The sequence below is a fragment of the Ciconia boyciana genome, chromosome 3 (assembly GCF_034638445.1).
Source record: "Ciconia boyciana chromosome 3, ASM3463844v1, whole genome shotgun sequence".
Lineage (NCBI taxonomy): Eukaryota > Metazoa > Chordata > Aves > Ciconiiformes > Ciconiidae > Ciconia > Ciconia boyciana.
The window spans coordinates 17,886,511-17,901,572 of record NC_132936.1 but is presented as its reverse complement, the minus strand read 5'-3'; the positions used below and the strand labels follow the sequence as shown (position 1 = coordinate 17,901,572).

Below are 15,062 nucleotides of genomic sequence, written 5' to 3'. Positions count from 1 at the left end.
TTGAAATGACAAAAATCACCACAGCTTCTAAAATCACATCTGTAGTCGTTTGTGTTGAAATGGCAAGTATTTTTTATCTCCCATGATAACAGCTTGCTAAAAGAGAATTCTAAACACACAAGGCTTAAAAATATCATTACTACAGTAGGGCCTTTCAAGAGACCAACACACACATTCCAGTATTCCCATAGGGTGGGATCACTAGCAGAAATGGGTCTTTGTAAAGATGTCTTCACAAAGTTACATTGCCTTTACAAGGTTTGTACTGAAGCAGAATTAATACCAGATCAAGAGAAGAGCAAAAATGATTCGGTATGAGACAGGAAGTGATGGAAACAGCCCTTGTTTAGTAGCAACATATAATATCCCTTCTTTTCTATAACAATCTAAACACATGTGGTAAAGAACCTGTAGGTCAAGGAGTCCCAACCTGCTTTAACATACTGCCACCAGCCAACAGAAACTATCATAGGGGAGTCCTAGTAGTCAAGTATCAAAAAGCAAAAAAAATGCACATATACGGTACACATTTAGTCCTGCTTCTTTAGAATCATCAATTAAAGCAGCAGCTTGTTCAAAACATTGACTTTGATTTCTTAGTTATGAGGTTTCCATTTCTCAAGCTAAAAATCCCTGAGTTGTCATATTCAGATGTAGTGCACATGAGGTAGCAATATGCTTTGAGACAGAAGGTTTAAAGTTGCATAAGTAACTTTCCCAAGTAACAAGAGGCTAGACTGGAAATTCTATTTACCACCTCTACTAGAAAATAATTACATACATGTATTTGTATATAAGCTCTAGAAAACAAATGAAATAAAAGCATTTTTGAAGCGGAACACTCCAAATAACAGTGTAAATGCATGCATTGTAATGTTTAGTAATCTAAAAGGAGAAGCTGCATTAAAATAATTTTGTTCTTTAGCACTCATTAAAGACAGACAGACACCAAAGAATTTAGAAAAAACAGTTCACTTTTTTTAAACTACAGTTTAATCAGATTTAAAGACACAAATTAGAAAAAAACATTTATAGGCAAGTTAAAAACACCTTTAAAACATAACAGCATGCTGCTTCTGCAGCACTGCTGAGAAATTAGAAATAAGTAATTATTAAAATATCACAATCACAGTGTAACTAACAGTGGTATTTTAATTTTACCATACACCAACACTTAGTTTATGGATCTGTTGAAAAATAACACTTTTTAAAAAATATATATTTTGGAATAATAAAAATGAAATTCACCAACAATGCATTATAATCTGAACCAGGAAAGGCAAATTTAGGAATACTGTAGCTATCCACTTTTAGGGTTGTTTTCTCACCTTAACGTATGGGTAGTTGGAGGCATAACTACTTCTGCATTGAGGTAAAACTATTCCCTTGAATGTGTAACCAAGGCAGGAAAGAGCAAAGTTCCACATTTTAAATTCTTAAATTGAATAATTTATTACAACATCTTTGAATAATCCTATATTTACCCATCTTACACTATTTTTCATTCAATACATTTTGAATGTTCTCTTCTAACTGATCTAGAACACATCTGAGGTCTGGGATTTAAGAATAACTACCTAATTACTATTGTATCATTTTGACACCTTTGTCACAGTAAGACACATCAGAAGATTCTTCATAGAAATAGTCAACACCACGGGACAAAAGAAGGTACAAAGAAAAGATGTAAAGAGAACTGGTAAACACATAGAAAGGCAAAATATGCGTAGGCAAATACTCCTTAACTTAATGTGACAAAAGATTGTTGCACCTTTAATATGTAGTGCTGCACTATTCTGATTACCGATCTCTAGGCACCCTGTTTCTCTATTTTTTGTTTCAGATTACATCGTCACAGTTTGGAAGCCTCATCCGACTAGAGCATGGACCGCAGCTATCTGTTCTTATGACATACTGTAGAGAAACCTAAATGAAAATCCAGCTTGGGGTATTCCTCCCTCAGAGGACGAAAGGAAGGAAGAAGATTGTGCAGAGGTCTCTCTTGCCAAGAGGTTCGTTTGGAATAAGGTGCTGGACTGAGTCACTATTAATATAAAAAGTTTCCCCCGGAAGTGGCCCTAACTCAGATTTCAGTCATATATCGGAAGTCAAATTTAGTATTCATAGCCTACAGCAGAATATCTTGTAAGGGTTGGTTTTGCAACAGAGTGAAAGAAGCCCTTTACTTTCCACTTAAAGTGTAACCAACAGATTCTGTTTTCACTTTAGGAAGCAGAAAGCTTAGTACTCTGAGAATGGAGCCCAACAGCCTTCAGCAGATGTAGTGTACAACTGGAGGGCTCAACACTAGCCTCCCATAAATATTGATATGGCCTATTTTAAGTATATTTATGCACACTATATATAACTACAGTTTGTCAATTCATAAAGTTTACACAATGTTTATATGGATATGCACATGGATTTAGACAATCTAAAAACGCCTAAAACCAAAACCAGGCCTAAGTCACGGGACACACAGCTAATGCACAGAATATGATGAAGTGGAAAAATTTGCTTTTGCACATTTGTATACCTAAAGTGAGCAAAATTATGTCTTAAATATTTAATGGGATGAAAATTGTTACAGTTGATGGTTAGGTTTTATAAAAAACACACATAAAGCTCATCTCAAAACAAGTTTTTAAAGAAATTAATTTTTTTCTTTCATTTAGTTTTGACCATAATAAGCAACTGTTGCAATATTTGCAGTTGTAACCTTGCAGGGTGACTTTGTGGATGCCTGGATTTCATGGTGTTTGCAAAATGTCTAGGTTAAGACAGCAAACACATACAAAAATCCAGGCAGATGTAGCATAGAGCAGCTGCAGCCTGGGTCACAAGCAACTAGATCCTCTGTCAAGCTCTGCATGTAGGGTTAGGTCCCCCCAGGAACTCTGTGGCAAACCCTCCTGGCCACTGACAGGACATGTTCTTACCAGAAACTTCTTCACAGCCAGCTTTTCCACCACGACTGTGAAGAGGATCAAGACCGAAAGCGCCAACTAGCTTCGATGCAGACAGATCTGATAATCTAATGAGAATAGGCTCAATTCACTAGAGTATCTTCTTAGATACTTATTCAGCATAGTATTTAAATACTTTAAGTACTTATACCCAACTGGATTTTTAACAGGAAATTTATAAATACTCCCAAGTGCTCTTACGAGTATTACTGGACCTAAATAAAGGCTAATAATGTAATGAAATGCTGTGATGAATCAGCACAGAACCAATGTATATTTTTTACACGTAGAGTCTGCATCATATTAAAATCCTTAAGTTTATTTCCATCTGTTTTTCTAACACTGATCACTTTTCAACATAAATGGCAATATTTCCAAATTTTCATTGAAAATGAAAAATTCTCAAACCTGATTTCAGAATTCAGTGAGAATTATGAAGTGAAAGACTTAAGGATAAGGTAAATGAAAGCCTAAATTATTGTAACTTGTGCTTTTAAACTTCTTTATCATTCAAGGCCAACTTATAAAGTTGAGCATGTGAAAGTTTACATGTAAGCAACAGTGACACATTTGCAGGCAAACGTGAGGACACATTTGACCATGTATTTAAACAAATTGTCAACAATTTGTTTGCAAAGCTTCTGAGAGAAAAATCCAGACTCTGTTAAAATTACTTTTGATATGAATTTGACAGGAGGTGAGGATCTGCTAAAGGTCTCCTCTGCATCAGAGGACATTTTACCACTAACCAAATCAATGCCATCAAAAGAGGCACAACTACCTAGTGTGCATCCTGTCATACAAGCATAGCATTTATATTCATATTACTTATTCCCACAGGGGAAACAGAACAAGTTATTTAAGTGTAAAATTCTTCTAATAAATAATATACTACACTGGTAAAACTCATACCACGAGTCAGTGTAGAGCAGGGAACATACAAAGATCTCTTTGTAAAGTCTTCTCACTAAAGTGTGATTTGTTATCAAGAGCATGTTGAAATGCATACCAATATTTTTACATGGTAATATATTTTAAAATGTCACCTATTACTGAAACGTTGTCTACATGTCAACTTAAGGAATGGCCATGGAAGAATAAGTTTCCTGAATAAGAAGGGCATATCTGTAACTGTAAAGCTAACAAAGCCTTCCCGATTACAACAGTAGTAGGCACCACTGAAAGTATTATTTAAATATATAATATATATCTCTCTCATTAATACTGAATCATAAAGGTTAAAAAAGGTTAAGCAAGCAAATAGTTACTATCAGGGTGACTACATTTACTAATTAACATTAACTCATTAAGTGCCTGAATGAATTGTTCACAATAGGCAAATATCTGCAAAGCACCATAAAATTATGAATGATATGTTGTATTTACTTTTCATAGTGTGCTGATCTGCAACACAGAAAACACTTTTACCTTTTGGATATACATTAATTAAGTGAAAGAATACTTAAACCCATGTTTCCTTCATGCCCAAAACATTTCTAGGAAATTTACTTTCTACTGTTTTTCTCAGCAAGAGCAATAGTAAATCACCACCATCCTTTCAAATTCAGTATTCTAAAATGATGTGTGTAAAACCTAAAAATTACCTAAAGCATCGGGGCTGGCTGCTCCTGACTTTCTGACTGAATGGATAAAAAGGATCCAGTGCGATACCAAGGCAGAAAACTAGTAAAGCAGAGGGAAAGCTTTACTAGTTAGCTTTACTAGAGGGAAAGCTAACAGCAAAACTCCAGTTTGACTAAAATCAGAGTGCTGCCGTTAAAACAAAAAACCTCGTTCCATAGTCCCCAAGAGAATTCATTTGCATGAAGAGCAGATTTTGGTTCAAAGTACTTTTATATTCAGCAATGACATTTAAAGGGTAAATTCTAGAACACTACTCTTAAAAATAAATTCTGTGCAGAACTAATTAATTGTCATAATTTTCTTGCATTGCAATTATTTAAGGGGTTCAAATCATGAAGGAAAAATTGTATTCCACACAGACACCAGTCACATCCAATTTTGAAACCCATATCTTGCCACTTGTGCCTGACTAAAGCATGTACATATTTTCTTAGCTGTTTTAACTTCCCCATCTACAAAAGTTCTCAACAAAACTGTACCTATGAATTCACTCACGCTGAAGTACCAGTCTTCACTATCTTAAACCTGCTTGTTTACAGGGAGTGCTTACAACTGTTTTCATATTTCATAATGAATAATTAATAAGCCTCCATCGCACATATGGGCACGCATGCCAAAACCAGAAAACAAGAGTACCAGAACATTAATAGGAAAAATGGCACATTAGCTGTTATACTGGCATCCAAAAGTGCTTGTTTGGGTAGGTATGTAGACTGCACCAACAAGAGGAATTTAAGTTCAACAGCAACAAATGCTGAAAGAATCAACCCTAATTCTACTCACTCACTCAGAAATGTGCAATTCTAACTTGTTATTTTATGTAAATGTCCCTTCAAGAACAGAAAGTGGAAAAATGTCTTTTCTGATTCTGTATCCGATAAGGATAATCAGACATAAAGAAACTATTGTGCCCTTACTTATAAACAACAGAAAAACCCATAATGCCATTTCAAAGAGGCATATGACAACCACAATCCCATATAAGGGGAGGTCTACCTGGGTAATCAAAGTAAGGATTTAGAAGTCAGATTATTTTATCTTAACGATAATAGAGCTGTCACTGAAACAACAAACATCACTGCTCATCTAAACAGACTCATCCACTCTCATTTCATATTTAGCTCCCCCTTTCTGTGTAATTTAATTAGTGTTAACCTACATATATGGAAAAGGTATGTTATCCTCCTGGAGTTTTAGGCAAGGAGCCCAAGGCCAGACACAGAACTATCACAGCAAGGAAACGACTCTGACCTGACTTAGGATCTGGTTCTTTAGAGTAAGCCAGACATATTGTGACTATTTTTGCATGGTAGTATCCCCAAAGCTGAGGACTATCACTGCACTTCTGGTACTAAGAATATTCACCCCACTAGTGCCAGATATTTGATGAAAAATTTAAGGTTCAAAATATTATGACAAAATTTTTCTCATTCATTTGTAGGTTATTAATCAACAAGCTGCATTATTTTTCTCCAATAGTATTTTGTGTCAGTTTTAAAGCTAAGAAAACCCATGTGGATAAACAGTTTGTGTTTACTTAAAAAAAGTTATAAGAAAATACAGAATGTAAGCAATTAAAATGTAGCCCTTTAACAGTAGTACTCTGGCAGGGACCACCATCACAATAAATGGTCTGGAATAGATATAATCACTGCATTATTCCCTTGACACACTTCCATAATTAAGTCAGTCAGAAGGATTTCTTTCTTTCATTATGTTACCCACAAATATGACGTGAATTTTGCATCTAAAATTCTAATTTAAAAAAAAAGCTTTTCCTCAAATTCATATGCTTCTTTGCATAAAGGGCCATCAATCATCAAGCATACAGAAATTGGTTGTGATAGTAATTTCATGTTTGACTACCTGTGCACTAGAGCTCAAGGTAATTTTACTATTTTCTACTGAAAGCATCATCAACTAACTACTGTATGCCTGAAAATTCAAAACAACTTTAAGTATTAAAAATAATTTTTTGTAAAACAGTTCTATTCTGGAACAAGTATTTCTGGTATTTAAGGGTAAAAATGCACTTTCATTGAAATCCTGGTGCTTGCACATTGTCTTGTGTCCTATGGTTGCCTTTCCTTCTCTAGCTGCAAATTCCATTTGGTGGTGGTTTTTTTTATTGTTTTTAGGTACTTTAAAGTAAGAGAAACCTAGATTAGAGCTATCAAGCCCTGGAAAAGGCGAACCTCCCAGTGTTTTGTTTTTTTTTTTTAAATCCATTCAGAAGGGCTATGTGTAATTATACTCTTTATCAAAGAAACCTAACTATAATTTGGCATCAGTAATGTTTACAGTTCCATAATGTACTGTAATAGTTTGAGATACTTTAAGAAAACCCTCCAAATACTGAGATGCTTATCGCAATTCCCTTCTAAAGATTCAAAAGCCTTCTAATGACTTCGCATTTCTATTGTTATCTTCTTTATAGCATATGGTATTATAGATTTGAAATATGCTTTCCACATAAAATCAAACTTGAAAATACCCACTTAGAAACAATATTTCAGTAAATAGAGGGTTTAAGGCAAGTCATTCATTTGGAAAAATTAATTTCCATTTGTTAATCCTAGACTGACACAATTTTATTCCACCCCATCAGTGCCTTGGGATACACAACGTACATTCAGCAAAGGGCACACATATGACCCTATGGACATACGTTGCAAGTCCTGAGTGCCCATTGAAATAATGGTAATATCTTCATATAAGGCGTGACCCACAGGGACATGGCATGGGAGGGGTTAATTTGTTTTGTTTCCAGTCTTGCTATTGTATGTGATTTTCCTAGGTAATGCATTCTTTTCTTACTAAACATCTTTGCAAACAAATACAAACCCCTTTAAAAGGTGCTAAAAATGGGTTTCTGAAAACATACAAAATATATTCATCATAGTATTTCCTTAATCACTGTTTTAATGCTTGATATCTGCAGGTTATTTCTTGTTTCTGACTGCAACTATTATTTGTTGCGGAATAACTGTTTTTTTGCAAAAGATTTTCTTCTTCTAGTTTTTTGGACCACACGGGCTGGATGCTTTCATGCTTTTTACTTCCTTTTTGAGTTCTTTTCAATGGAAATACCAACAACACCAGGATACTGGCAACATGAAGACAGAAATAGCAGGAGCTAAAAAACAAACAAAAGTAATAATTCAGTAAAACTCTGACCACTCTTACAGGATGCTTAAGGAAGAAACTGTCAAAACCTACTTGCATACAGTACTTTGCACGTAAGACATTTAAGTCAAGACGACATTAATATTTCCTTTTTAAGAAAAGTAATAAGGGGGAAATCAGAAATGAAGTCTTCCCCCACAGTACCTAGTGCTGTAATGGAGATGAAAAGTGAAGAGAAGTCTGCTTTCAACTATTTTTCACAAAAGTTACTTTTGGGAAATCATTATCTAGTCTTGCTATAAAATAGTTCAAGTGCATACAGTACACTCAAGTGCATACAAAAATCTCAAAACCAGTAATCTCTGGTTTTGTTTTTGGTTGTTTTTTTTTCCCTGCCCCAGGAAAAATAAGTCTATTATGACAGGAAAATGAGATCACTTTATGGTTTCTCATACACAACACAAACTATGTTAGAGCACTAGAACAGAAATATAGTTTGCTCAGCTAACAAGTCTTATAGTTATCACTAAAATAGCTTCAGAAATCTTATGCCACAGAAAATATTTCTATTCAAAGTTAAAGAAAAGAAAAAGGAAACAGGTAGAATGTGCTTACCTGTAAAAGGTGAAAGAGGGTTTTACAGAGAGCAGTACAAATGGCACGACTGTGTAACTTATTGCTACTTGAGTTGCCATCCATGTTATAATATCGTAACATAGTTTAACAGCAGGAGATTCAACAAAGTAGTGTCTGATATTGTTTCTTACCTGAAAAAGCAGATAAGAGTAAGTTAGCTTAGGAATAAAGTTTGAGAGCTATCTTCTGTACAGGGTTTGTTGCACTTCCACAAAATTCATAGGATGAATTTAAATGCTACAGTTTGGTCAAGTATCTTTGAACTATTCAAAACACCCATCAATGTTAATAGAAGTCAGTTCAAATTCCCTGCTTTTTAGGGTAGTGTGCTTCATCCAGCACAGGAATTTAAGTATTTATGAATTTAAGCAGAATTTAAGTAAATTAATTCCCCCCTGAATCCAATGCGACTTTGGACTACTTGTCTGAATGAGGCAGACATTCTATTCTATCAAGCCATTCTGTAAATATAGAGTGGTGGAGTAAATGAAAGCCAGAACGCTTCTGTTGAAAGCTCCTATATGGTAAGCCATTTTCATATACTTGCTAGTAAGATATATTTTAGGACAAGTAGGGTATAAATCAGAATATACAAAACATCAGTTCCAATGACATATTTCAGGAGTCTTAGTAACAGCTAACATCAAGTGGGACTATTATCAAAGGACTCAATTTTCTACGCCGAGTCTTTTGTTCATAAAACTCTGTTCAAACAATGGAATACCAAAGGTATTTAAAAAAATCCAAAACCCACACAGGTTTGGGTTCAGTTTTATTTAAGTCTATAATTAAAAAGACACCAGTAGATCTTCGCCCCTCCTTCCTTTGACTGAACTGTCATCCTTGCTCACACTCATTTGCTGACAAGCCAAGATGTGCTCAATTCAGCCTTTGTGTAGCTTGGCATCACAGTTGCCACTGTCCAATCATCCGCATTGAGGTAGTCCTCTCTGAAAAGCTGCACACCAAAGGACAGTTTAGCTTATTCATCCTTCAGTTCGTTTAGAACTCTTGGTTCTAAAGAACATATGGAAGGATAGCTTGTGCTGATTTCGTTCTTCACATTAAAAACCATTTTACCCTTCTTGTCCTTCTTACTCAAATTCCCCTGTAGGTATCACATTCCCACTCAACCTTTGCTTAGTTAAGCTAAGTAAAACAAGATATTCTAGCTACATAGCCTTCATCCTACCGTCTGCCATCCCCGCCAGTTTTCTGCTATGGTCACGTGCAATGACTTGTTCCTGAGTTCTGTAAAACTTGGATGAAGTTCCACATAATTTCTTGTAGAGAAATCTAGTATTTTAGGACTTGAAGGACAACTTTTAAGATAAATCTATAATTGCCTCTAGTAAACACCTGATTGTGAAACACGTAATGATTAAAGGGAGTAAAGCTAGTTGAATACATGCTTAGGCATGACAGGAACAGAAGGTGTGGGTCAGAGCTGCCAAACTTTGCAGCCTTAATAAAGGCTAGTAGAGTTAAATAACAAACATGCTAAAGTACCTCTAACATATCTTACCAGTTAGCGTTAAGTAACTGTTCATACAGAAACTAACAATATTTTTATTTAATAGCCTATTGATTGATACATACAAAATGTGAATACAATGTAGCTTACTAGCAAAGCCCAGGACGAAATGCAGTGAGCACACCGATTTACTGGACTCACTTTACTGAGAGAACACAACAACTTTTACCTGTGAACTGTCCCTGAACCTTGGCACCTTAGCAGCCCCTGGCTGATAAATGTCAAAAGTTCACTGTGATAGAGTCTGGAAAGGAGAAGGGAGCTATACCTATTGTAAAGAAAGGAGTCAATTCTGTCAAACAAGGACTATCTTTGTGAAGAAAGAGGAGGAGCATCTGTTTTATTACCATTAGTAACAATCTAAATCTGAAGTACCACCTTCCCCTAGCTATTATAGCAAAGAGCAGTCTGCTTCATTTCTCTTCTCCTGGTTCTTTTGACAGAAAAGGGGGCTGTTACTCTGCTCTGAGCTGACAGCTAATTTTTTTTGTTCCTCTTTCCCCTTGAGTAACTGATAAACCTGCCTCTGTTCTTACGCAGCTTTCTCAAGCAGGACAGAGATTTCTTGGCAGATTTGCTGGTTCCATATGGTTCTGAATAGCAGCTGTAAAAGGTTGTTAATGTGACTGCACTGCTGGCTGGCCAGTTTTGAGTAGTAATAGAGATGTTTATCTGCTGGTTGAGGGGGAGCATTCTTTAGTTACCATCTTTACAATAGTACTGGACAGAAACTAGGGAGGGGGACAGACTCTATAAATAGCACTAACCCCCCAAATTTTAAGCTAAAGTTTTTTCAAAATGACCTTAGATAACATCATCTTGTTTAGCATGGCATAATAATACAAGATCAGTTAATACAGAGGAAGGGCTTCCACAAGAGATATGCTACAAAGATGTTAGAGGCTGTGTACAGTCTTGCTTGTTTCTACTGACTAACTGATCAATAATCTGATCAATAATCATTAAAAAAACCCTAGAACTTCATAACTAAAAAAAGTAAACAAAACTATCAGACAGACTGTGTGTGTGTCAACTGTAAATAGCATCTTTGGACTACAGAACACAATCAATTTTCTTTTACAGAACTAGTTATTATTTAAGAAGATACTTGGTTGGTACTTACAGCTCGTGCTGCTAGTGTCATTAGTACTCCTGTTAAAAATGTTAGATAATATCCTGGGTAAACCCCATGCCAAATGGCAGAGAGGATGAAGGTTTGGATCGTTGGGCTGAAGGTGGCTCGCTCATAGCACACTCTGGCAAGTCAAAGACAATTCAAAATAAATAACATGAGACACAGATCACCAACAATCTTCCCACAGTTGTCTTTTATACATTTATACTTCTAGCACTTTAATCTCCAACACATCATTTGCAATGCAACTGCAGTTTATTATTATTTAATAATGTTGCCACTATATTATGACTTACAGAAATTACTTAAAGCTATTCACATCTCCCGATTTAACCCCTCAGTGCTAACCTATCCTCAGTGCCATCACATATGGTACTTATTTATAGTGAGGTGATACAGAAATGTCCAAAGACAGGTGTTGGTGTTAATGAGGGATCTTGAGCCATCCAAGAATGTGTTTGAAAAGGTACACTGGAAGGCACAGGCTATCCCGCAAACTCCTGCGATCAGTCAGATATGTATATTTCATAAAATGAAAGCAGCTTATAGGAGAAGGGAAAAAGTAACAACTACCTTAAATTTTGAGTAATAGAGAGACTACAGTTGAAAATGTGTCTGTGTATGGCAATTAGGTGAGCATGATGATGAAATTATAATTAATGACTCTAGGGATGTGAGAATATCAAATAAGGAGAATGCAGAACTCTGCTACCTAAAAATTGAGACTCCGAATTATTAGGCAAGGTCCTACAGCAAAGAATTCTAGAAGGAAGACGGGAAATACGAATCCAAGAAAAATAGTTTCTAGAAGACAACATTAAATGACACAATGACAAACCATAGTGATGTGGAAGAATGATAGGAAACATGGTAAGGTCCTGATATGGCTTCATCAAGAGTTCTTTAATGATCTGAAAACCAAAAAGCAATAGGAAATATGGAAACAGATGCACACTAATATGAAGCAAAAATAAACAACACAAGCATGCATGAACACGAATCTAAGGCTAACATACAAAAATGAGTTTTAACTAAAAAAAGGCCATAGACACCAATACATAAAAAGGTTTTATAAACATATAGCAAGTAACAGAGAGAGAGAAGAGAATGCATGTCGCTTATTCAAAGAGGAAGACAAGTTAATGATACAGAGGGCCGAAACATTCACTACTAATGTAATTATTTTACTACAACTTCCATATATACAAAAGATTGCTGAGACCAAATGATGCCATCAGTGTTAAAGAGCAGAAGGTAAAAAGGCAGGATCTGAACAGGGAAAGATCAAAAATTGTATTTTGCTAATTTAGTTTATTCCAGTCAAATAGATGTGGTAAGTTTTATCTTATGAGGTCTCCAGTGTGGGGTACCAGCAGAGCCCCCCTGCCCTTGCCAAAGGGCTTCACTAACAATGCCCGTTAAGATGAGAATGTGGGCCTGCGTAGGGCGCAGGTGCTTACATGCATAATACACAAAACTATCTGAGGACATTTGCCCACAACAGATCACCTTAAAGAGGAAAGCAGCATTGGCCAGACCAAACAGTAACCAGGGAATTTCAAAGAGACTTTTGAAACAAAGAAGGTGTCAGCCTAGAAAGTAGAAAAGCACTAGGAACATTTCTAACAAGTCAGGGAGACACCGTCGAGCAAAATATACTAGTCATCAAACCCTGGTTTGACACTGCCAGAAATCGCCCCACCAGCATCATGACCTCCGTCTTGGCCAAGACAGAGCATCCTCCCTGGTAGACACCGAGTAGCCTGCATCCCGCTAGGGGACTGTCAGTGCAGTATGCAACACACAGGAAGCAATATCTCATCCCTATCAGCTGCATGCACATGAACTCATGGCATGTTTTTCTAATTAGCATGTGAATCAGCAGGCTCACATAGAGCCGGAGCACCCACATCTCCCGCAGGCAGTTCATACAAGCAGGGGGCCCATGCTTCCAGAAGGAGGTGTGTTTTTGTAGCCCACATGTCCTTGGGAGCGGAGGCATGGTTTGCATGTAACCATGTGTGTGCATGTATGCTTTTTTAAACTCTTTGGGATTAGCTACAGAAGAGTGTTTAGAAATTTGTTTATTAAGCCACAACACTAAGCACTTACAAAACATTATCTGGTCTAGTACTGATATTAATTCTGAATGTATAGTTCACTGACTGGTGATTAATTATGTCTTGTTAATAAATTGATAAATGGCTTAAATCTTTATTTGATTTAAACTACTCTAAGCAGATTTTCCCCTGCAAAGCATTCAGGAGCTAACAAAACTACCTAAATTAACTAATCAAATTTCAGCTATATCAATGCAAGTCAGATAAGATATATACTAGAAAAAAAAAAAATCCTTGTGTGTCAGTTTCAAAGAGTTAAAAGTAAGCTTAAAAACTCCTCCATGGATTTCTCGGTAATAAATTGTGTTGAAATGCTTCACTTGACATTCCTAAAAGCAAACCAAGGAAATATGGTCATCACAACAGGCTGAGAAAAATCTATTCAAATATGGGTGGTTCAGGTTATTTATGATTTGCTCTAGAAGTGGGAAGATGCATCAACTGTTCAGCAAGGTACTGCCCTTGGTCTGGTTCTATACTTTCATTACGAGCTTGGGTGGTAGACTGAGAAGTGTTATTTTCCCACCCTGCCTTCCCGTTCTTTTTTTTGGGGGGTGTGGGGAGAATGAAGGAGATTGGCGTTGTTTTCTTAACAGATAGAGCACTAGAATCCAAAATTATCTTGACAGACTTGAATGATGTTCCAAAATCAACAAGATGAAGTCCAAAGTCCAGAACATCTAAGAGGAAAAGTGGAAGATGCAAAATAGTACCCGTCCATTTAACATTACTGAAGAAGTGTAGCTGAGCATGAACATGAATCAACAGCATGAAACACTGAGTTATCAGCTGAGCATGAATCAACACTAGCCTGCTGCCACAAAAAGACAGATGTAATACTGTGATGTATTAGCAAGAGTTATCTAAGGAAAAGAAAGGTAATTAATCCATTCAAAGCATTCAACTCTGCCTGTAACAAGCCAGGGAAAGACCCTGGAGATCTTAGCAGAAGTACTGCATCTACTGTAGGACGACAGAAAGTTCGGAAAGAAGCCAGAAGAGAGCAACAAGAACCACAGAAGTTTTGCAAACATGACCAAAGACAAAAGGAATTAGATGTTTTCTTTGGAAAAAACAACGAACAGGCTGAGGGGGAACATAACAGCTTCCCCAGTCAGGAAACATTATCATTATATATATTGTTGATATAGGCTACTATGTAAATACCTATTTTAACCTGCATGTTTGTAACAATAATACCTTTGAACTGCTGTATTTTGTGATTTACAGTAAGCGTTTATTGAACTTCTTTATGATCTGTAGATGGTTAACTGTGTTTTTACAAAGGGTTTGTTTTTACACACAATCAGGGTTTAAGTTCGGTTCCTCTTTCAAGAGTATCAGAGAAGAACAGAATGAATGCTGACGTCTGATATTTCTGTATTTCATGCGAGATAAATGCTTAAGATTTTAGATATTTCCTTAAATGGTAAACAGGTGATGTATTAAAAGTGGATGTTTAGAGTAATACATGAGCTTGTCCTCTAGTCAAACATTGCAACTAACCAAATTATTGGTAATATCATATATATTGTGGACCAATATTTATGCTTCGTATATAATCATTAAAACATCTCTTACTTGCAACAAATCTTTAAGAAAACATCCACCCTTCTCCCTTTCACTGTGGCAGAATCAATATGTATTTAGATGACCCTCGGATTCTTCTACAATTGTTCTTAAAAATTTAAGAGCAATTAATTGTTCTTAAATTGAACTTAATTGTTCTTAAAAATATTTATTAAAGGAGATGCTTCAGTTTTTCTTTGCGTCTTCTTTTAACATCACCCTGAAAAATTGATTTGCATTTTTTTCTTTCAATTCTTAACAGAAATGGTACTTGTCTCCACTAAAAGGAGTTTTACTTTAACATCATTCAATTCAGGAGCTTTGAAAGTTTG

At 35.9% G+C, this 15,062-nt stretch overlaps 1 protein-coding gene across 2 annotated transcripts in view; it reads right to left on the bottom strand.

Moving 5' to 3' along the window:
• Window positions 1-1,011: 1,011 nt before the first annotated feature.
• MBOAT2 (membrane bound glycerophospholipid O-acyltransferase 2) overlaps window positions 1,012-15,062 on the bottom strand; it is a 100,860-nt gene continuing 86,809 nt past the window's right edge. For both annotated transcript variants that reach the window (XM_072855086.1, XM_072855087.1), the window contains 3 exons: window positions 11,030-11,162; window positions 8,352-8,503; window positions 1,012-7,746 (listed from right to left, as the gene is read on the bottom strand). In XM_072855086.1, coding sequence (XP_072711187.1) covers window positions 7,524-7,746; window positions 8,352-8,503; window positions 11,030-11,162 — 508 coding nt within the window. In that variant the 3' untranslated portion in view covers window positions 1,012-7,523. The remainder of the gene's footprint in view (window positions 7,747-8,351; window positions 8,504-11,029; window positions 11,163-15,062) is intronic.